General features: G+C 42.0%; 1 protein-coding gene across 1 annotated transcript in view; it reads left to right on the top strand.

Annotated features, from left to right (window-relative positions):
* Positions 1–15027, top strand: part of dhrs7 (dehydrogenase/reductase (SDR family) member 7) — a 29960-nt gene extending 14933 nt beyond the window's left edge. Inside the window, 4 exon segments of the mRNA XM_059990631.1 lie at positions 4797–5036; positions 12328–12450; positions 12869–13084; positions 14871–15027. Of these exon segments, the coding sequence (XP_059846614.1) occupies positions 4797–5036; positions 12328–12450; positions 12869–13084; positions 14871–14918 (627 nt within the window). The 3' untranslated portion in view covers positions 14919–15027.
* The last annotated feature ends 8651 nt before the right edge of the window (positions 15028–23678 follow it).

Here is a 23678-nt window from a genome sequence, read left to right as displayed (position 1 = left end):
TATTCGAAGAAGGGGTTGCCTCCCAGGGGCTGGACCCGGAGTGTAAACGAGGGACGGTGTGGTGTACGCAGGCAAGGCCCAAGGCCAGGGGAGGTAGCACTCATGATGGGGACCCCCAGATTCCCAGGAGTGCCGACGGATGAAGCCCTGTTAGTAGACGCCCCAGACGATCTTGAAGGGGAGACACGATTTCCGGCGGGGGCGCCTGTGAGGCCCAAAGTGCAGAGACCAGGGGTGGTACATGCGAGTCGTATAGCCATAAGTGTCAGGAACACTACGGCAAGAGAAAACACCTTTAATCTGTTCCCAGTGACGGTAATGTCTAGCGCACCAGTGAGGACCCCTAACAGGGAGGGGTTGAAGCATCGAAGGGAACTGACCGCTGAAGTCTTTAACTTCGGGGATTCTCCTGTGTCGCCAGAGTGGAAACGCAGGCTAGTGGAGAAGATGCTGAAGATGGAAGCTGTTTTTTCTCGGGGCGAGTTTGATGTGGGCTGCTCTAAAAGCACTCGCCACACCATCCAGGTGACGGAGGACACCCCGTTCCGAGAGAGATCCTGGCGGCTGGCCCCGGCAGATGTTGAGGATGTGCGGTAGCACTTGTGCAAGTTGAAGGAAGCCGGAATCATAGCTGAATCCCGAAGTCCTTATGCGTCCCCAATAGTGGTGGCACGGAAGAAGAAGGGAGGGTGCGCATGTGCATTGACTATAGGACTTTGAATCGGCGAACTGTCCCTGATCAGTATACTGTCCCGAGGGTCGAGGACGCATTGGCCTGCCTGAGTGGAGCGAAGTGGTTCAGTGTGCTGGACTTAAATGGGTATTACCAGATCCCGATGAGTGAGGGCGATTAAGAGAAGACGGCCTTTATCTGCCTGTTGGGGTTCTTTCAGTTCAAGTGAATGCCCCAAGGCATATCGGGAGGTCCCAGCCACCTTCCAGAGGCTCATGGAGAGAACTGTGGGGGATATGAATCTGCTGGAGGTGCTGGTGTACCTGGACAATTTGATAGTATTTGGATTGACTTTGGAGGAACATGAAGAGCGGCTGTTAAAGGTGTTAAGCCGGCTTAAGGAGGAAGGGCTGAAACTTTCCCTGGACAAATGCCAGTTCTGCAAGTCGTTGGTCAGCTACGTTGGCCATATCATTTCGTGAGAGGGAGTGGCTACTGATCCAACCAAGATAGAGGCCGTGACCACCTGGCCGAGACCCCAGAAAGTGAGCGCTGTGCACTCATTTTTGGGGTTCTGTAGGTATTACTGCCATTTCGTGAAAAGATACGCTAAAATGTGTCACCCGTTGACTCAGCTGTTGTGTGGCTATCCCCCAGTGGGAAAGAAAAGGAAGGGGGACCGGAGGCAAGACGCTGGAGGATACTGGAACCCGGCGGAACCTTTTGGCTGGAGATGGGATGATCGACGTGAAGGGGCGTTCCGATCTTTGAAAAGGGCACTGACCCAGGCCCCGGTGTTGGCTTTTGCTGATCCCCAGAAGCCCTATGTGCTGCACATGGATGCCAGCCGAGAGGGTCTAGGGGCTGTTCTGTACCGGGAGCATGGCAAAGCATTGAGACCAGTAGCGTTTGTCAGCCGAAGCTTGTCGCCATCTGAGAGAAACTATCTTACACACAAGTAGGAGTTCCTGGCACCGAAGTGGCCTGTGGTGGACAAGTTGAGTGATTACCCGTACGGAGCCAAGTTTGAGGTGCCAGATAACAATCCTCTCACTTATATTCTGACTTCGGCTAAGCAGGATGCTACAGGACATCGGTAGCTGGCAGCCTTGTTGGTATATGATTTCAGCCTGAAGTGCCGGCCAGGAAGCAGGAATGTCGATGTGGATGCTTTGTCACGTCGGGAACCGGGGGAACAGGAGAAGGTCGAGGAGTGGGAGAGTGTCTCTGCCCCGGAGTGAAGGCAATGTGTCAGTTTGCTATCACCGTGAAGGCGGAGGGAAGAGGAAGGCTGGAACGAGCCGTGGACCATTTGGGGGTTTTTGACAACGCCATACCCCTAGCTTACTGTGACCTGACCGCACTGCAGACTAAATAGTTGCAAGAACTGAGTCCGGGGGAAGTGGCAGCTGCTCAGCAAAATGACCCGGGTCTTGGCACTGTGTGGAGAGCGGTAGAGAATGGGGATGGGGCATTGTCTGAGAAGGCGAAACACCCGTCTGTGCCTCTGTTATTGAAGGAATGGCCTCAGTTAAAGGTAAAGAACCATGTCTTGTACCGGGTCACGGCGCCTCCGGACCAACCCCGCCGTTGGCAACTGGTCATGCCGGAGGAGTATCGGCAGACTGTACTCCAGGCCTTGCATGATGATTCTGGACACTTGGGGGTGGAAAAGACCTATGGATTACTCAAAGACCGGTTCTACTGGCCCCGGATGAGGGAGGACGTTGAAGAATACTGTAGGAAATGCAGTTGTTGCATCCGGAGGAAGACCCTGCCAGCGTTGGTGGCTCCACTGTCGCACTTGCAGAGTGCGGGACCTCTGGACCTGGTGTGTATGGATTTTCTGTCAATTGAGCGTGACACCAGCAACACCACGAATGTCTTAGTTATCACCGATCATTACACTCGCTATGCTCAGGCATTTCCCACTAAGGATCAGAAGGCGATGACAGTGGCGAAGGTGTTATGGGAGAAGTATTTTGTCCATTATGGCCTTCCCAGCTGAATCCATAGTGATCAGGGACGGGACTCTGAGAGCCGATTGGGGTTGAGAAATCGAGGACTACCCCTTATCACCCACAGGGTGATCCTCAGCCAGAGAGATTCAACAGGACCTTGTTGGATATGCTTGGGACACTGGAGACTGGGCAGAAAAATAAGTGGAGTCGTCATATTGGACAATTGGTCCACTGTTACAATTGTACTCGCAATGATGCTACGGGGTACTCGCCTTATTATCTGATGTTCGGGTGGGAAGCGAGGTTGCCCATTGACTTGTGTTTTGGGGCTGAAGTGGGTGAATTACCCAGGAAGCCCTATCTAAAGTATGTGTCCGATATGAGGAGGGAGTTGCAGAGGGCGTACAAGTTGGCCAAGGCGGCGGCTACCAAACAAAATCAGAGGAATAAGACGAGATATGATCAAAAGGTGAAATTTCCTCAATTATTGCCGGGTGACCGGGTTCTTTTATGGAATTTGGGACTCCCCGGTAAGCACAAGTTGGCAGATCAATGGGCAGCCACCCCCTATGTAATAGGGAGCCAGATGCCAAATCTACCAGTTTACCGGGTGAAACCCAGACGAGCCCCCACAAATGTAACACTTACCCAACAGGCTGGTTTATGTCTAGGGGAAAAGGAGATCTAGCCACTCACCAGCCCCACCTCCCGTACACGCAGGTGCTGTGAGAATCAAGTTCACGCCGCGCGCACATACAATATCAAACTCACACCAGATACCGTTATGGAATACACTTTAAAGATTTTACTAAAACTAAAAGAGTACTATGCAATACAGTATATACAAAGGAAAAGAAAATAAAGTGAAAGGCACCAACTTATCAAAGTTCAGTCAGTTTAGTGCACATCGTTGGAGCTCAACCATCGAACCATTCGACCCCTTGTCACTTTCCTCCGACCTTCACGTCCTTGCACCTGGGACCACCTGGGTGGTCGACCAAGCAGTGCAGCGCACGTCCACCTTCCTCAGCGTCTTCTTCCCGACTCCCCCAAAAAGACTGTGAAAACCAAGCTCCCAGCCTCACAAGACAAAATAACATTCCCCATTGGTTAACAAATGAATACAATCCCGATATCAGCAAATCTAAAGCTAAACAACTGCAAGAGAAAGCACTTATCATACAAAGCATTCCTACTCTTAACAAAACAAAGAAGCCACTTTGATTAACATACACAGTACATTGTACACACTTAATTCATTATTTATTTCAGATGAAGGGATGCATTTGATATTAGAATTTGTTTTAATCCCTCCATGCTGCTGATTGTGCTATTGCTTATTGATAAATAATACATCTTAAGTTGTGTATGCCATTTACCCATAGATTTATATATATTTATTTATAAGTAGTAATCAGTACCAGTTGCTATTAACCATGTGTAAATAGTACAGTCTGAAATAATAATAACAATATTTACTTTTGTCTTTACCATTTTTTCTGTCATCATAAACCCATCTAAATGTCAAGAATATGGACAAGACTGTAGTTCAGAGCAGTACTGATAAGCAGAGATTCTGTGTATCATTCTTCAATTACTTCAACAAGTATTCAAATGACCTTAAAATTGTATCTACAATTTTATAGCTGTTAGTTTAGTTTGTGCAGATTTGGAAAAAAATATTTAGTTTTGGGACATTTGTCGATGCTGCACCTTGGTAAGGTTTGGTAAAAGTTGTCTTGCACATGCTGAATAATATATTAAAAAAGTATTAACTGTTTGGGATGACTGAGGTAAACTATAATACAAACTAGTGACCAATTGGTTAAAATAATTTTTTAAATCACCTTAATTTCCCCTATATACCAATGTGAAGGCTAAATAAGAACCAGAACACATTTGACTTTTTGAGATTACCTTGCCAAGAAACTTTATTTCTCTATTTTAATTACCTTTGATATTTTCCAAATCTTTATACTTGCCAAAAGTAGTTGAATGTGGTAATCTGAATCATGGGCTGATTTCCTGGATCTCACTCAAAACAAGTAGAACGGTAAAATTTGATGATTACAGAAGACCCATCTTGAAATTTGTATGTTGAAACTTGTTTAACCAAGAAATATTCAAACTTACAATTGCATATTATCTTTGATATTTTTCAGATCAACATTTTGGTCAATAATGCTGGACGTTCCCAGCGGTCCCTTTTTCTGGATACATGCTTTGATGTTTACAAAGCTATTATGAACCTAAACTTCTTTGGTACAGTGTCAATGAGCAAGTGTGTTTTACCCTACATGGTTAAACAGGGGCAAGGACAGATAGTCACCGTCAGTAGTTTGTCTGGCCTGGTTGCAGCACCGGCTTCTACAGGATACGCGAGTAGTAAACATGCTCTTCAGGTAGTCGGTTTAACACAGTTTGGTGATTATTTTGGGTATTACAATTTTAACAAATTGACTGTTATTCTTCAGCAGTTAGTTTTTGAATGGTGTAGAGTTACTAATGTTGCATGCATCTTCAATTTTAAAAATCTAACCTTTAAAAGTAGAAGTTATGTGCTTGTAGTTTTGATAAAGAACTGAATGTATATAATCAAGGATAATTAAAATTGTATTATTAAAAAGTTAAATTTTAATTCAAATTCTGAACTTGTTGCTCTATCAGCAAAAAGTACTTGTCTCCCAAAAAAGGAAAGGAAGTATTGTTTTTGTAAGATGCTGTGCATTGTATTAATAATGTCAGCAGAGAGACAGTGTATTTGCTCCATTATCAAGTAACAAGCACAATTGTAAATCCTTGGAGATACTTGGATCTGATTTATTTTTGTTTACAGTAGCAAACTCTGCTGTTAAAGCACAAATTGAATTCAGCAAGGTAGAAGTGCAATAGTCCTGTCAAGTTCATATCAGCACAATATAAGAGCAGTCTAGTGGATCCCACTGCTGCCCTCTTCCTAAAACTCTTTCAGCAATTTTTTCAACTCCTTCAGATTGTTGCTGGTCAGTATTTCTCTATTATATTTCCGGTGGTGAATGCTCAGCCATGCCATTTTTCCTCATTTAGAAAGAAAAGTTTTTCATCATTTCAGTTCTGGTTCTTTTTTCAGTCTTTTTCTTTCCATGCCATCTCTGTCAATGGGGCTAGTTTCTCTTTATCCTCTCTGCCTTTACGTTCTTATCTTCCTCTTTCAGATCTGTTAGCAAACTTCCCAGTTCTAAAGAAAACAGTTACAACTTCTCCAGTCCGTCCATATCATTGAAGTCTATCATCAGAATTATTTCAGTAAAACTCTTCTCAACCCTGACTGAAGCCTTGACATTAATCGTCCTTGATGATAAAGTTTTGGCTGAGCCAGTGATCTGTAGAAATGCAATATAACCTTCTACTCTTATTGTTCAGTTCATAAAGCATGCTATTATAACAACTTTTCAAACAGTCCTGGCACTTCAATTCATTATGCACTTATTCCCTAAGTCCCTTTTCTCCCACTTGTCCTTTTTAGAATTATGCCTCCTTGTTTATATAGCTTCTTCTCATTTTCCTACCAAAATGATACACTTTACATTTCTCAGCATTAATTTATCTATTTCTATCTGGCTGTCTAAATCCCCTTAAGGTTTAATTACTGTCTCTTTCACAATGCCTTTAAGTTTTCTGTCACTTGCCATTTGTAATTTTGGCAGTTGGACTGTGCAATCAGGTCAATCAAGATTTGAGTAGCTCAGTAGAAAGCCGTTGATTAGACAATCAAGATTTGAACAGCTCAGACTCAGCAGAAAGCAGCTGATTGGGCAGTCGAGGTCAGGTGACCAAGCAGTTTGAAAAGCTCAAACAAATAAACAGAGGGTTACCTCAAGTGGAGTGGCCTGTGGAAAGTGACCAGTGAGTGAGTGGGCCAGTGAAGGAGTGGAGATCTGAGGCTTTGACGAGAAGAGGCTGAGGATGAGCTTCACTCCAAGTGAGGTAAGGCCGGGTAAGTTCCTTTCAAAGGAGGAAGTTTCAAAAGTTGAGGCAAGTATTGGGTAGGTCATGGCAGCTGAGATCGGCCCTGTGGTTTGTTCATCCTGCAGCATGTGGGAAATCAGGGATACTTCCAGTGTCCCTGACAACTATGTGTGCAGTAAGTGTGTCCAACTGCATTGAGCGTCTGGAGCTGGGATTGCATTCATACTGGAGCATCCGCGATGTGAAAGTTGTGAATAGCATGTTCAGTGAGTTGGCCACACCGCAGGTAAAGGCTACACAGGCAGAAATGGAACCACTAGATAGCGTAGCATTAGGCAGGCAGTGCAGGAGTCCCCTGAGGTCATCTCCCTCCTAAACAGATATACTGTTTTTGATACTGTTGGGGGAGATGTCTCAGGGGAAGGCAACAGCAGCCGAGTTAATTGCACCGTGGGTGGCTCTGCAGCACAGGAGGGAAGGAGAAGGAGTGGGAGAGCTATAGTGATAAGGGATTCAATTGTAAGGGGAATAGATAGGGTTTCTGCGGCTGCAAACAAGACTCCAGGATGGTATGTTGCCTCCCTGGTGCAAGGGTCAAGGATGTCTCTGAGCGGCTGCAGGACATTCTGGAATGGGAGGGTGAACAGCCAGTGGTTGTGGTGCACATAGGTACCAACGATATAGGTAAAAAATGGGATGAGGTCCTACAAGATGAATTTAGGGAGTTAGGAGATAAACTAAAAAGTAGGACCACAAAGGTAATAATCTCTGGATTACTACCAGTGCCACGTGCTAGAGTAGAAATAGGAGGATATTTCAGATGAATCCGTGGCTTGAAAAATGGTGCAAGGGGGAGGGATTCAAATTTCTGGGGCATTGGAACCAGTTCTGGGGGAACTGGTATAAACCGGACGGTCTGCACCTGGGCTAGACTGGAACCAATGTCCTAGGGGGAAGCATTTGCTACTGCTGTTCAGGAGGCTTTAAACTAATGTGGCAGGGGGATGGGAACAAGTGCAGAGAGATGGGTGTAAAATGAGGGTAGAAGCAAAAAGTAGTAAGGTGAAAAGTAAAAGTGGCAGGCAAGCAAATCCAGGGCAAAAAGCAAAAAGAGCCACTTTTCAACATAATTGTATCAGGGCTAAGAGTGTTGTTAAAAACAAGCTTGAAGGCTTTGTATGTCAATGCGAGGAGCATTCGTAACAAGGTGGATGAATTGAATGTGCAGATAGTTATTAATGAATATGATATAGTTGGGATCACAGAGACATGGCTCCAGGGTGACCAAGGATGGGAGCTCCACATCCAGGGATATTCAATATTCAGGAAGGATAGACAGGAAAGAAAAGGAGGTGGGGTAGCATTGCTGGTTAGAGAGGAGATTAACACAGTAGAAAGGAGGGACATTAGCCTGGAGGATGTGGAATTGATATTGGTAGAGCTGTATAACACTAAGGGGCAGAAAACGCTGGTGGGAGTTGTGTACAGGCCATCTAACAATAGTAGTGAGGTTGGGGATGGCATTAAACAGGAAATTAGAAATGCATGCAATAAAGGAACAGTAGTTATAATGGGTGAATTCAATCTACATATAGATTGGGTTGTTACGTACCCCGTAACTGGGTCACCTACCAGCAAAGATAGAGAGGTCCATTGAAGTCTGATGGTACTATTTTTAACAGTATTTATTGATAAAAATACACAAAAATAATATCAATGCAAATATACAGATAATATACGTCGTCAATAGTAAATCTAAAAGCGCGGGTATAATAATAATCGATAAGGAATAGCTCTATCGTTGTCTAGGGGATAATGTATTGTCCGGTGGAAATATAAAAGTCACTTTAGTTCATTCAAGCTGCAGCTTTTTGGTTGGAGAGAAAGACGGGTTAAAACTTACCCATTCCTTTTATGATGCCAATCCTTCAAGAGTCGTTGGGAGTTGATTTCCCCATTGTTAGCTAAAAACTGTTTTTCCGTGGTAACGGCCCACCGATTTTGGGGCAAATGGAAAAGGATGCACGTGGCCTTCCCACCGGCTTTTGTTATTACAGGATCGCTAGCAGTTCTTCTGGTGCGTCTGAGGGGCTGTTCCCACAGACCCTCTTTTATCCTGACTCACAGGGTCTGAGATGTCAATCAGGTTGGGATGATGCAATCCCTCCACCAACCTCCCCCTCGGTTCATTGCCTGGGGGGCTTTGATGCATCATACAGGATTCAATACACAAGTCCGTCTCCAAGAGACAATAGCCGGTATCAATGGCTCCACCTTTCGGAGGCCAGGACACATTCCAAACTATTTGTGGATTCTGCATGTCTTTCTCTCATTTCCTGGGTCTCCTGAACTGACTCAATAGTGATCTTGCGATTCTCAAAAAGGAGGGGGCTACCCCGCACCCTTCGGCCCCTCAGAGTTGCGGCACATTCGTAACAGGGTGAACCAAAATGGTAAGGGTGCTGAGGAAGAGGATTTCTTGGAATGTATGTGGGATGGTTTTCTGAACCAACTAGAGAGCAGGCCATTCTAGATTGGGTATTGAACAATGAGAAAGGGTTAGTTAGCAGTCTTGTCGTGCGAGGCCCCTTGGGTAAGAGTGACCGTAATATGGTGGAATTCTGCATTAAGATGGAGAGTGACATAGTTAATTCAGAAACAAAGGTTCTGAACTTAAAGAAGGGTAACTTTGAAGGTATGAGACGTGAATTAGCTAAGATAGACTGGCAAATGATACTTAAAGGGTTGACGGTGGATATGCAATGGCAAGCATTTGAAGATTGCATGGATGAACTACAACAATTGTTCATCCCAGTTTGGCAAAAAAATAAACCAGGGAAGGTAGTGCACCCGTGGCTGACAAGGGAAATTAGGGATAGTATCAAGTCCAAAGAAGAAACATATAAATTAGCTAAAAAAAAGCAGCATACCTGAGGACTGGAAGAAATTCAGAGATCAGCAGAGGAGGACAAAAGGCTTAATTAGGTAAGGGAAAAAAGATTGAGAGAAAGCTGGCAGGGAACATAAAAACTGATTGTACAAGCTTTTATAGATACGTGAAAAGAAAAAGATTGGTCAGGACAAATGTAGGTCCTTTACAGTCAGAAACAGATGAATTGATCATAGGGAACAAAGACATGGCAGACCAATTGAATCACTAGTTTGGTTCTGTCTTCACTAAGGAGGACATAAATAATCTTCTGGAAATAGTAAGGGACCGAGGGTCTAGTGAGATGGAGGAACTGAGGGAAATACATGTTAGTGGGGAAGTGGTGTTATGTAAATTGAAGGGATTAAAGGCAGATAAATCCCCACGGCCAGATGGTCTACATCCCAGAGTGCTTAAGGAAGTAGCCCAAAAAATAGTGGATGCATTAGTGATAATTTTTCAAAACTCCTTAGATTCTGGATTAGTTCCTGAGGATTGGAGGGTGGCTAATGTAACCCCATTTTTTAAAAAAGGAGGAAGAGAGAAACCGGGGAGTTATAGACTGATTGGTCTGACACCATTGGTGGGGAAAATGCTAGAGTTGGTTATCAAAGATGTGATAACAGCACATTTGGAAAGAGGTGAAATCATCGGACAAAGTCAGCATGGATTTGTGAAAGGAAAATCATGTCTGACGAATCTTATAGAATTTTTTGAAGATGTAACTAGTAGAGTGGATAGGGGAGAGCCAGTGGATGTGGTATATTTAGATTTTCAAAAGGCTTTTGACAAGGTCCCACACAGGAGATTAGTGTGCAATCTTAAAGCACACAGTATTGGGGTATGGTATTGATGTGGATAGAGAATTGGTTGTCAGACAAGAAGCAAAGAGTGGGAGTAAACGGGATCTTTTCAGAATGGCAGGCATTGACTAGTGGGGTACAGCAAGGCTCAGTGCTGGGACCCCAGTTGTTTACAATAAATATTAATGATTTAGACGAGTGAATTAAATGCAGCATCTCCAAATTTGCGGATGACACAAAGCTGGGCGGCGGTGTTAGCTGTGAGGAGGATGCTAAAAGGATACAGAGTGACTTGGATAGGTTAGATGAGTGGGCAAATTCATGGCAGATGCAATTTAATATGGATAAATGTGAGGTTATCCACTTCGGTTGCAAGAACAGGAAAACAGATTATTATCTGAACAGTGGCCGATAAGGAAAAGGGGAGATGCAGTGAGACCTGGGTGTCATTGTACACCATTCATTGAAGGTGGGCATGCAGGTACAGCAGGCAGTGAAAAAGGCAAATGGTATGTTGGCTTTCATGGCAAAAGGATTCGAGTACAGGAGCAGGGAGGTTCTACTGCAGTTGTACAAGGCCTTGATGAGACTGCACCTAGAATATTGTGTGCAGTTTTGGTCCCCTAATCTGAGGAAAGACATTCTTGCCATAGAGGGAGTACAGAAAAGGTTCACCAGTTTGATTCCTGGGATGGCAGGACTTTCATATGAAGAAAGACTAGGCTTATACTCACCGGAATTTAGAAGATTGAGGGGGGATCGTATTGAAACATATAAAATTCTAAAGGGATTGGACAGGCTAGATGCAGTAAGATTGTTTCCGATGTGGGGGAAGTCCAGAATGAGGGGTCACAGTTTAAGAATAATGGGGAAGCCTTTTAGGACCGAGATGAGGTAAAACATCTTCACACAGAGAGTGGTGAATCTGTGGAATTCTCTGCCACAGGAAACAGTTGAGGCCAGTTCATTGGCTATATTTAAGAGGAAGTTAGATATGGCCCTTGTGACTAGAGGGATCGGGGGTATGGAGAGAAAGCAGGTACAGGGTTCTGAGTTGGATGATCAGCCATGATCATACTGAATGGTGGTGCCGGCTCAAAGGGCTGAATGGCCTACTCCTGCACCTATTTTCTATGCTTCTATGTAAATTGTGACCTGTACACTCAAATTTGAGAAAAGCAGTGGTACTAATATTGACCTCTGTGGAACTACCATAAAGCCCTTGGAATTGCAAAACAACCTTACACAACTCTTTCCTATTTTCTGTTATTGAGCCACCTTTTTATCCATGACACCACAGCCTCTTCTCTTCCATGGGTTTCAGGATTGAAAACAAGCCCATTATGTGGCACATCATTCAATGCCTGTTGGATGTCCATATCTATCACCTCAACTGCATTTCTTACCTGGACTCGTTACTTAATCTAAAAAATTATATTGAAATAGTCAGACGCAATTTGCCTTTTTTAAAAAAAAAAGTCCACACTGGCTTTCTTTGCTTAATCTCCACTTGTGCACATGATTGCTAATTCTGCCCTTCACTATTGTTTCTAAACTTTCCCCACAATTAGGGTTAAGCCTACTTGATTGCTCTCAAGTGCTGGGTTTATCCCTGCTCAAAATAGGGTTTAATGTTTATATGTTCCTGTTCTTGGGCACCACCTCAAATCTGTAGATATTTGAAAGACTATAACCAGGCCATTATAGTTTTCTCCCTTATTTTCTTCAAAGATCTTGAATGCATTCCATCTGGACCAAGTAATTTATGAGCCCATTCAGAAATTTAATTGTATGATCCTTTCCTAAGACTCCAGTAGAAAATATAAGGTTTTTCATTATTCACACATAAATTAAATTAATGCAAGTATTTTTGTGCAAATATTTAGAGTCTAGTAAAATTCTGGTAACTATACTCTTAAGTGCGCTAACAGTAAAAATGAAAATAAATATTTTGATGAATAGTTATATCATAAATGTAAAACACTGATCCCGTTTATGTATTCTGTTTTCCAGGGATTTTTTAATTCTCTTCAACCAGAACTTGTCAATTACCCAGGAATTGTAATCAGTATGGTTTGTCCTGGATTGGTCCACTCAAATATTGTGAAAAATGCTTTTACTGAAGAGATAAATAAGGTAAAGCAGTTTATAGATGTACTGATCATGGGTAGTTGTTGCTAGATAATATCCAGGATAGTTTGAGGATCATCATTTATGTCCTATAAAAAGTCATAGTAGTGATAGGTTTACTGCATTAACCATTCTTTCAAATAAAACTCAGTGCTTACAATTTTCATGTTATTGAAAATACAGATATAGTACAGGGCAAGTTCAAAATACTAGGCAAGTAAGTATTAACTTGATTCAGGAACAGTGAATTAAAATAAAGATAAGGAAAACTGACAAAAAACCCAGTTAGATACATTGTTTAATGCTGTCTTTTGAATCCCCACTTTCATTTGAGACACTGATCAGTTGCCTGGCATGTTTAAATACTGTACAGGGAAATATGGATTATTCTACTGCATTTTTGCTGTCTTTATGCTTTCTTTAGATGACAGCTGAGAGTTCAGTACAAACCCACAAAATGCCAACAGCCCATTGTGCTTATCTGATATTAGTTGGAATGGCAAACGAATGAAAGGAGGTGTGGATTTCAGAGCAGCCATTGCTGCTTTATGTTTACCTGTGGCAGTATGCTCCAACCTGGGCCTGGCTGGTAGCTGACAAGGTGTTAGTACAGAGAATTAAGAATTTGAATAGCGGACTGGTAGGTATAATTTACTATAATTAATCAATGTATTTTGACAATTCCTTTTTATGAAGAAACTATCAGTAGAGTTTATCAGCTCTTTAGTAGCATAGCATGGTGGGGCTCAGAGTTAAAATCAGAAGACATTAAGAATTTTTGATAATGAAAAACAAATTTAAATCTTGAAAAGGATCTTTACTCCATTTTTTTCCAAGTCTCTGTAGTGTTCTGTGGCAGAATTAACAATTAGGCTGTTTTTCAAATCACAATATCTGCTCCCACCTTTTCATCATCTTATTATATAATAGAGATCTGTCTTTAGGTGAATCTGGTGATATAGCTTTCAACTCTGGTCCCTGCCACATGGTCCCTTTCCTATATTAGGCTAAATGTTTTGTAGAGCCATATTCTATATGGAAGACCAACTAAATCTATTACAGTGCAAAGATTTTATTGGTGTAATAGTGCACGTTGTCAACAATATTTAGTATCTGCATTAGAGGTACATTGGGTAATATAAAGAATACCTTTCTGAAAAACAAATTATTAAATAGTTGACAGTGGTATAACTATTACAATTTTTTATTGGTGTCCCCAACTTCAAACAGTTTCAAAATGTATTGATTATATGATGCAAAAGCAAGTGCCATAATTGTGAATTCATAGTGATTCATTGTTTCTTAGGAATATCTCAGAATTCGAATTGGGTTCATTATCACTGAGATGTCTTACAGCACCAGTACAGTGCAAAGCATAAATTACTGTTACAAAAAGTAGTCCATAAGAGGAAGAATATCCAAGGGTTCATGGACTAATCAGAATTCTGATGGTGGCGGTGAGGTTGTTTTTCCTAAAATATTGAGTATGGGGCTTGAGGCTCTCATACCTCTTTCCTGATGGTGGAAACGAGAAAAGGGTTTGTCCTGGATGATTAACATCTTTAATAGTGAATATCGCTAGTGAATGTCCTCGGTGGTGGGGATGAAGCCGTGTTAGTCTACAACCTCCTCTGCAGCCTCTTTTGACCCTGCACATTAGAGTCTCCATACCAGGTGGTGATGCACCCAGTCAGAATGCTCTTCAGCATATACATGTTGAAATTTGATGACATACCAAATCTCCTCAATTAATGAAGTGGAGCCGCTGGCATGACTTTTTCATGATTGCATCAATCGCAGTCGCAGTCTTTTGGATTATGCAATATCTTACGGCTATCAGCTGTTTCTTTTGGAACTCAGCAAAATATTTAACAATGAATTCACTAAGTTTTAACATAACGTTTCAAGATGACTAAAAGTGAGTAATTTCACACTGGCCAAATAAATCCATGTTGAAAGCAGGCAAGCTGATCTCTATGTAACTATAGATTATTGTAAACAGTAACATTTTCCACATTAATTTCAAGATAAAAATGGGGGAAAAGCTGTAAGCACTCAAGCAGCACTGCAGAAAGAGAAACATGATTAATATTTTCATCCTGAAGTGTTAACTGCTGTTTCTCTTTCCACAGCTGCTGTTTGGTCTGTCAGTATTTCTAGCATTTTTGATAATTGCCTTTAAAATACCAATTAATAGCAGATATATTCATGGCACTAAATGGATTCTGCTCTGCTTAGCAGCATATTAATAAACTATAAGAATATTCATGATGTGTATCCTCAATTAATCTAAGCATGCCGAAGTAGATTTTTTAATGCCCCTGTATAATGCCAGTTAAAACATCCAATGAGATTTGCCTACATCACAATAATATGAACAGTTTTGTTCTTTTCTTACAATTTGTTGGCAATTTTTCATGATTCAGGATGCTGATGCCACATATTTTGGAAAGAGAAAGGTTAAAGCAACTTGAAGCTATGGCTATCTTGTTTTATTTGTAGGTAATGCATGTCTTGCATATTAGTTTTAATACTTTGCATAATGTCATTTAGTAAGTTACTTAAGTTAGGTGAATTCTGTAATGCTTTTTCGTATTCTTGACACAATTTAAGAATGTGAAAGATACTAGGCAAATTTTAAACATGAGAAATTCTGCAGATGTTGGAAATCCAAAGTAACACTTAAAATGCTGGAGGAACTCAAGTCAGGTAGCATCAATGGAAATGAATAAACAGATGATGTTTTAGACTGAGACCCTTCAGGAATAGAAAGAAAAGGGGAAGACACCAGAATAAATGGGGTGGGGGATGAGAAGAGAAATGGAAGCAAATGTGTAAATTTGTGATTTTTTTATGTTACCCAAATTTGTGACGTTATTACTGTTTTGTCAGATTAAGCTATCAGTAATGGAGCTAACCACAAAATTTTTCCAACTCTGTTCAATTGAATATTTTTTCCACTATCTATTCTTGTAGTGCCAAGACCTCCAAAATAACTGGATTAATCAGTTTGTTTCTGCTGTGGGCCAGTCAGGAATTAGTTTACATTCAAATCTCTGATGACCCTAACCCTAGCAGTACGTAAATAGGCAAACATGTTTCGTGGCACTGAGGGATACCAAATAAATCAGACCCAAGCTTAATGCAGCCTGGGTACAGAAAGAGGTTCGTTGAGTATAGCAAGAGAAATGATGTCATTCAACTGTTGCCATTATTATGTACCCCTAGGGTTCATTTTCCCTATGGACTGTCACTTTAAAACGCTGAGAGAATGAGACTGACTTTTGGACACTGTTGGATTTCTGCTCACTGCAGAGTTGCTTGGTTATTATGGTGACAGAGGTGGAGTTATTTGATGGACAATCGATGTTATGATTTCTCTACAGCTTGTTTACTTTTTACAAGGACAGTCACAGGCACACGGTCAGAGTCAAGATGGTTTCAGTCAATAAATGACACCAGTGAGTCGGTTGCTGGTTTAAATTTCCAGTAGCCCAAAAGGGGTGAGTTGAGATCGAACCAGAGTATTGATAAATAACTCTCACGAGGGCTGCAACTAGAAGAAGTTTGCAGAGAGAGGAGAGGAAGGTTTGAAATAAAAAACCTAGTGACAAAGAGATCACTAATTTTTCTCTCTCCCCAAGTAGCCCGTGAGGGTGAGTTTGTTTCCATTCTACTACAAAGTGTGATTGTCACGTGGTTAATCCACAGGAGTGGGTTCTCTGATGAGGGGGAAACCTTTGTGAATACCACATGTGTGTATCTATTACTTTATTCAACCAGTAACCTTGACACAAGAAAATAAGTAGAAGCAGAAGTTGGCCTTTTGACTCATGTCTGCTCTATCATCTGTAAGGTCATAGCTGATCATTTATTTCAGAATTCTTTCCCTTAATAACTAAAATCCTGTTGACCCTTGTTCAGACAAGGGTCAATGGGATTTTAAATGTTATTTAAATACAACAAAGTTGTTCCTAGCAGATCTGCTAACATTTACTATTCAGTCTCCACAACCTTCCTGGATAGAAACCTATCAAATATTTAGTACTTGTGAGTAAAAAAACTCTTCAATTCTATCACAAATGACTCATTCCAGGCATTAAACCAGATAGACTGTGAAATCTTCATTTATCCCTCTAAGAATCTCTCTACAGCATTGATGACTGCATTGTTGCTGCTTCCTACACCAATGCTGATCTCATCAATTTCATCAACTTTGCTTCCAAACTCCACCTCAAGTTTACTTTGGTCCATCTGACACTTTTCTCTCCTTTCTTGATCTGTCTCCATTTCTGGGGGCAGACTATCCACTGACATATTTCACAAAACTATTGGCATTGTAGGTTTACCTTTTCCCACCCATTCACTTGTAAAAGTGCTATTCTGTTTTCCTCAGAGTAAGGATTTCCATTCTATAACATCTGAGATTTTGTTCAGAGAACAAGGTTTCCCTTCCACCATCAATGCAGCACTCACTTGCATCTCCTCCATTTCCCACACCTCATCCTCTCACTACTTATTACACAGATAGGCTTCCCTTGTCTTTAGCTACAGCACATCATTCTCTAATCCACCACTTCCAATGGAATCCTACCATTAAACATATCTTTCCATCCAAACACCTTCGTCTCCACTTTCTGTAGGGATCCTTGTCCACTGATTCTCCTCCAGTGCTCCCCCTTGGCAGTTATCCCTGCAAGTATGGCAAGTGCTACACCTGCACCTACACCTCCTCCCTCACCACTGTTCATGGCCCCAAACAATTCATCCAGATGAGGTGGTACTTCACCTGCAAGTTGGTCAGGGTCATCCATTGTATCTAGTACTCTGTGTGATCTCCTCCTGTATATCAGTGAGATCCAATGTTGATGGGGGGGGGGGGGTGGTTGGGAGACTGCTTTTATTGAACACCTTTGCTCTGCCTGTCACAAAAAACAGGATCTCCTGGTCACTACCCATTTCAGTTCAGCTTCCCATTCCCATTCTGACATGCCTGTCCATGGCTTCCTCTACTGTCATGATGAGACCACAGTCAGGTTGGAGGAACAACACTCCATATTCCATCTGAATAGCCTCCAAACTGATAGGATGAACATTAGTTTTAGTCATTTTTGGTCATTTCTCCCCTCCCCCTCCTATTTTGCCACTCTTCATTTTGGTTATCCTGTCACCCCTTCTGTTCTCCTCAACCGCCCATCACCTCCCTATGGTTATGCTCCTTCCCTTTCCTCCATGGTCCAACTGTCCTTTCCTATCAGATTCCTTCAGCTGTTGACCTTTTCCATCTTTCACCTCCCAACTTCTTTCTTCAATACACCTCAACCAACTGGTTTTTTCCCCTCCTCCCACCTTATTCTGACATTTGCCCCCTTCCTTTCTGGTCCTGATGAAGGGGCTTGGCTCAAAACACCAATCTCTCCATGCTGTATGAGTTGCTGAGTTCCTCCAGCATTTTGTGTGTGCTTCTCAAGATATCCAGCATCTGCAGAATCTCTTGTAAGAATTCAGTATGTTTCAATGAGAGCATCTGTCTAAAATCTATAGACTACAGGTACACTCTGGTTAATCTTCCTTCGTGTGATAAACCAAACATTCCAGCAATCAATCTGGCAAATCTTTACTGTGCTCTGTACAAGTTTATACACTATCATATTATCTTCATCATCTAAGTTTCCTGAATCTTGCCATCCCTGTCTGCCATCCTCAAATAAACAGGTGGTTTGTGAAATCTGACCAGTTTAAATGACTTCCATCTCTTGGATGTTAACTTGCCCAATGACAGCTGCTTTCAATTTACTTCCCACAGTCACTCCCTAACACGGTAGTAGCACTCCCTCCCTGTCCACCCCCCACCCCACTCCAGTCATATCTTTATCCATAACTATCTGCAAGCTTAGAGTTCCCTCTATTGTTTCAAAGTATTCAAAGTACATTTATGCTCAAAGAATGTATAAATTATACAACAGAGATCTGTTTGCTTACAAGCAGTTGCAAAGCAAAGAACCTGGAAGAACTTGAAAAAATAAAGACCAACCCCAAATGCGCAGCAAGAGGAGGAGAAAAAAAATCAAGTCATGCAAACAATAAAAGTGAGCAACAGCAGCATTCCGAACAAAATTGAGTCCTTACATCCAAATCCCCGGAGCAGCCCAGTTCATCAAATCGCCACAAAGTTCGCAGACACAAACCACAGCAGCCGGGGCCAGTCTCAGTTTTGCAGATAGAGGAGCCCCCAGCCTATCTGGATCGGTGCTTAAATTGTCCAAGCAGTAGATCGTAACCCCCCCACTAAGACCTGGTATAGAAACATAACCTTTGGTCCCATTTGTGAAACTTCAGAGATTGTGAAAAGCTGAGGCTCAAGCACCTACAGAACCTCAAACAAGAGAAAATCTGCAGCTGATGGAAATCTGAGCAACATACAAAAAATGCTGGAGGAACTCAGCAGGTCAGGCAGCATCTATGGAAAAAAAAATACAGTCAACGTTTTGGGCCGAAACCCTTTGTCACTAGTAACAACCTGCACGCTTAGAAGGATCTATTTACTGTATTCCCATTTGTGTTTTTTCGTTCCAATAACCATTGTCAACATATTCAGTCTGACTCTATGTAATCTAAGTTTATTGAATAAACCCATATAGGATTTTGCCTCAATCTTCAAGGAACAAATCAGAAGTCTGGTAGAATAGTCTCTACTTACCAGGCTGACTGCAACAACAACTATCATCAAACTCAACATAGTCAGGACAAAGCAACAAACACAAAATGCTGGAGGAACTCAGCAGGCCAGGTAGTATCTATGGAAAAGCATACACAGTTGATGTTTTTGGGCCATAGTCTTCATCACGACTGGAAAAAAATAAGTCAGAGTAAAAAGGTGGGAGGAGGGGTGGAAAAAAGTCAGAGCAAGAAGGCTATACAGTAATGTACAATAAGGTTGATTGTATGGTAGAATTCACCAAGAGATTTTGACTACATAAGTAAACTCTAAATTCTAGAGTTCCTTGTTGAGAGCTCACCCCCTCCCCACCTTGCTTTGACTTCTGATTTTTTTCCCCAGTCCTGATGAAGGGTCTCAGAAAAAAATGTCAATTGTTTACTCTTTTGTCCTGCTGAACTCCTCCAGTATTTGGTGTGTGGTGCTTGGATTTCAAGCAACTCCAGACTTTTTCTTGTTTACATTCAGGTCAAAGCACTATGTTTGAATGGTATACTATTAGCAACTCTGAATATTCATTTCCTGCACCTCTAGCACACAATTTATGTTATCATATATTACCTTGATTTATTTTTTAATAGTCATTTATAGGGGGGAAAATAGAATATAATTTTACAAAACACTAAACATAAAGTCCGATATGTACAAAAAAAGAACTATGCATATAAATAATACTGATAACAAGTTGTAGCCTGATGGTTGTAGGGTAATAACTTTTCCTGAACGTGGTGGTGTACAACCCAAGGTCTCTATACTCTTGTCTGATAGTTGTAGTGAGAACAGGGTCAATGGCTTGAGTATGAACCATCTACAAAATAGTTACTCAAACAGCATCTTCTAGGACTTGCGGTTGGCAGCCAAATGGAGTAGTTGCAGAGAACATGCGCTCCATCCTACTTTCTATTTTCACACTCCTCCTTCCCCCTTTTCTCATACCAAACTGTTGTGACTTTTTTGCCCTTCCCCCTGCCTGCGACTTTACTCGCTCCACAATGACCTCAAAGAGTACTAAATCTGGGAACAAAGCTGACTCGGCGGCTGTCCTGACAGTAGAGGCTATCTCAGCGCTACTAGACCAACACCACGTGGCATTAGCGGCCAAATTTAAATCATCTTCCAGCCTGCTGGAAACGAAACTGATCAAATCCAAAGCAAAGTGGAGGACCATGGCCATCGCTTACCCTCTCTCGAGCTCGCTATGAACGACCTGAGCCAGCGCGTCAGTGAGTTGGAAAACATCTGCTCCAGCTTACGTGAAAACAATACCAAGCTAATGGCTAAAGTTACTAACTTGGAGGCCTGGAGCAGACGGCGGACCCAACGCATCCTGGGCTGCCCGAATCTATTGAAGGCAGGTGTCCTTCTGAATTTTTTTCCAGTCTGCTTTGTGAGATCTTTGGGAAGGAGACGCTCCCATCCCTGAGGGAGATTGATAGAGCCCACCGTTCACTAGCTGCTAAACCAGTCCTACGACAGAGACCGCGCCCAGTTATTCTTTGACTTCACCGCTACCAGATTAAAGATCTGGTTAGGGAGGCCTGGCAGAGAAGGAAGCTAGAATACCGCGGCCAGCAGATTCGGGTTGTGGAGGACTGTTCTCCTTAAGTTCTGAGCCTGCGAGCCAAGTACAGAGAAGTAATGATGGAGCTATACGACCGAGGACTCAGGCCTTCCCTCCTATACCCTGCACAGCTCTGCATTACACTTCCCAGAGGTGACAAGAAGTGGCTACGCTCGGTAGATGAAGCACAGAGATACATTGATAGCCTCCCACTGCACTGGATTCTTCATAAAATATTTTCTCCTATACCCTCTGCCAGGTAACGTTTCCAGTGCTTGGACAGTGAGTTCTGGTCTGACTTGGTCGTGTTAGGTACTGACTGCCATGATAGGTGGAATAATACTCATTCAGTCTGCTCCTGAGAGAGAGTATTTCCTTTTACCTCCAATTCAGTGAACTCTACAACCTTTTGTGGGAAGAGCACTGAGTAAAGTCTGTTTTTATTTCAAATATCAGTTTACAGTTCTGTTTTACGGTTCAATTTTTTGAGCCATGTCTAATAAACCTTGAGGGAATTGTTTTATCTCTCACTAAGCACATTGTTAGTTTAGGAGTGTTGAATGCTTACTGTTTCCTTTAAATGACATAACAGAGTTGAAGACACTACACGTGACAGGAAGTTGTACTGTTGGATGATTATTGTTCTTAAGAGCTTGCTCAAACGTTTTCTGGCAGCTGTCTTGTTATGGGTTGGAGGGTGGGGGGAGGGTGCTCCAATGCTGGTTTTGTTTTAAGAACCCTTAGAAGTCCTTGTTATACAGGATTTACTTCTGCCCTGTTTCTCTTTGTATTACACTTTTGCCTTAGAGCTGATATCCGAAAACTTGACACCACTTATGCCTATCAACCTGTATCCTTTTTAAAGGAGGATGGTTAGTCTGTTAAATTTTGTGAGCTGGAACGTCAAGGGGCTGAACCATCCTGTTAAAAGAAGGAAAGTGTTCTCATATCTCCAACACTTTAACACAGCAATTGCATTTCTACAAGAAACATGCATTTGCAGTTCTGATAATTCCTTTCTTATGTCACAATGGGCAGGGCAGCACTTTCACTCCACTTTTCAGGATAAAGCCAGGGGGGGTCTCAATTCTCAGAAATCAAAATGTTCCCTTTGAGCTCCACAACAAAATGTCAGATACAAGCGGCTGTTCTGTCATTGTCTCGGAGAAATGATATAACACACTGGTAGTGTTGGCTAACGCATATGCTCCTAACTCGGGTGATGTGGACTTTGAACATTTTTTTTCCTGCGCTGCCTGATTTGGGTTCATACTCTCTCATACTAAGCAGAGATTTCAACTGTTGGTTAGATCCAGTGCTGGATCAATCATCTCCTATTCCCAGAGTACTAAGCAAATCTGGGTCATTAATTCAGTCCTTTCTCTCTAACTATGGCATCTCTGATGTATGGAGCTTTCTCCACCTAAATAAGAGAGAATATTCTTTCTTCTCACACGTCCATCACACCTTTTCTAGAATTGACTACTTTCTAATTGATAACCAGCTGTTTCTATTGGGCTGTTCCTGTGTTTATCAGAGCATAGTGATATCAGACCATGCTCTGGTTGTCCTGTCTATAATTCTTTCTGGCCTTCCTCGTATAAATAAGCATTGGCGTTTAAATTCGACCTTACTGCCAGACAATGACTTTATAAAATTTATGGAGGACCAGAAAATCTTTTTCCTTAATACCAATATGTCACCTGAAACCTCAAGCCTGGTTGTTTGGGACACTTTGAAATGTTACGTACTCGTGACATGACAGTGGTACCCTTGTCACGTGATTGGGGTTGAAGCTATACTGAACTTGAGGTAATGGTCTTGTGATGGTGGAGTGATGTCATTTTCCCGCCAGTAGAGATCATGTGACAGGTTTTTTTTCAGGTTATAAAAGGAAGACCCCACCCTGTGTGGAGGGGCAGTTCGTGGCTGGATTTGCCAAGTTGACTTCGTGCCACTGCGTGATTTAATGTGATGACGCAGTTTAGTTGAAGGATGAAGTTTTTATCTAATGCCTAAAGTTTAAAAGGTCATTGCCAGCAGGTTCTTTACAATTCTGCTAGTTTGAGAATCAGTGGAGAGTGAAGATCGAAGTTCAGGAGTTAAAGATCGAGGAGAATCGCTTTCTACGGTGAAACGGGTTCGACCTTTGATCCTAATTTGGAAGGATTTCGTTGACTATTCTCGCGTTAATCCCTGGGATTACCAGAAAGGATTAAGGATAGTGAGGAAGGAAAGGTCAGTGCCTTTAAGCCGTTCCGTTTCGTAAAATTCTTTGTGGGAAAAGTTCGACGTTGGGGATCGAAGCAAAACGACGTGAAAGAGAATTTAAATCATCTTATAAAGTCTCTCCTTTTAAATAGACTGTGAGCATATCGAACTTTTGACAATACCACTTTAAAGAACTGTTTTTGCAATATTGCTTTAAGAACTGTTTGAGCTGCCGCACCGCAGTTGATTTCCGGTTAGTGTTTGTTTACTTTTGGGGGGTTTGTTTTCTGTGTTTAATAAACGTGTTGTTTGTTATAAAAAACCCTTGCCGAACTCATATTTATTGTTGCCTGAATACGTAACAGAAAGCATACCTCAGGGGTCAAATTTCCTACATTGCGAATATGAAAAGAAAGGACCATAAAGAATGACTTAACCTGGCCAATCAAAGAAATAGACCAACAATATGCTCAAATTAAAAATCCAGAGCTGTACAAAAAATGAGTGGAACTAAATCCGACCATATTTCTACTCACCCAATTGAATGCCAAATCTTGAGCAAGAGCCGGTTCTATATTCATGGTGACAAATCTGGTAAATTTTTAGCCAACCAATTTAGGGGCTTCAAAGCCAAACAACACATCACAAAAATTTGAATGGAAAATGGAAGCATCACCTCGAATCACTGTGAAATCAATGACATTCAGGAACTTTTACTTCCGACTTTACACCTCTGAATCCCCA

This window comes from Hypanus sabinus, chromosome 2 (genome assembly GCF_030144855.1).
Source record: "Hypanus sabinus isolate sHypSab1 chromosome 2, sHypSab1.hap1, whole genome shotgun sequence".
Classification (NCBI taxonomy): Eukaryota; Metazoa; Chordata; class Chondrichthyes; order Myliobatiformes; family Dasyatidae; genus Hypanus; species Hypanus sabinus.
The sequence above is the reverse complement of the archived record's forward strand: the minus strand, read 5'-3'. Positions and strand labels throughout refer to the sequence as shown.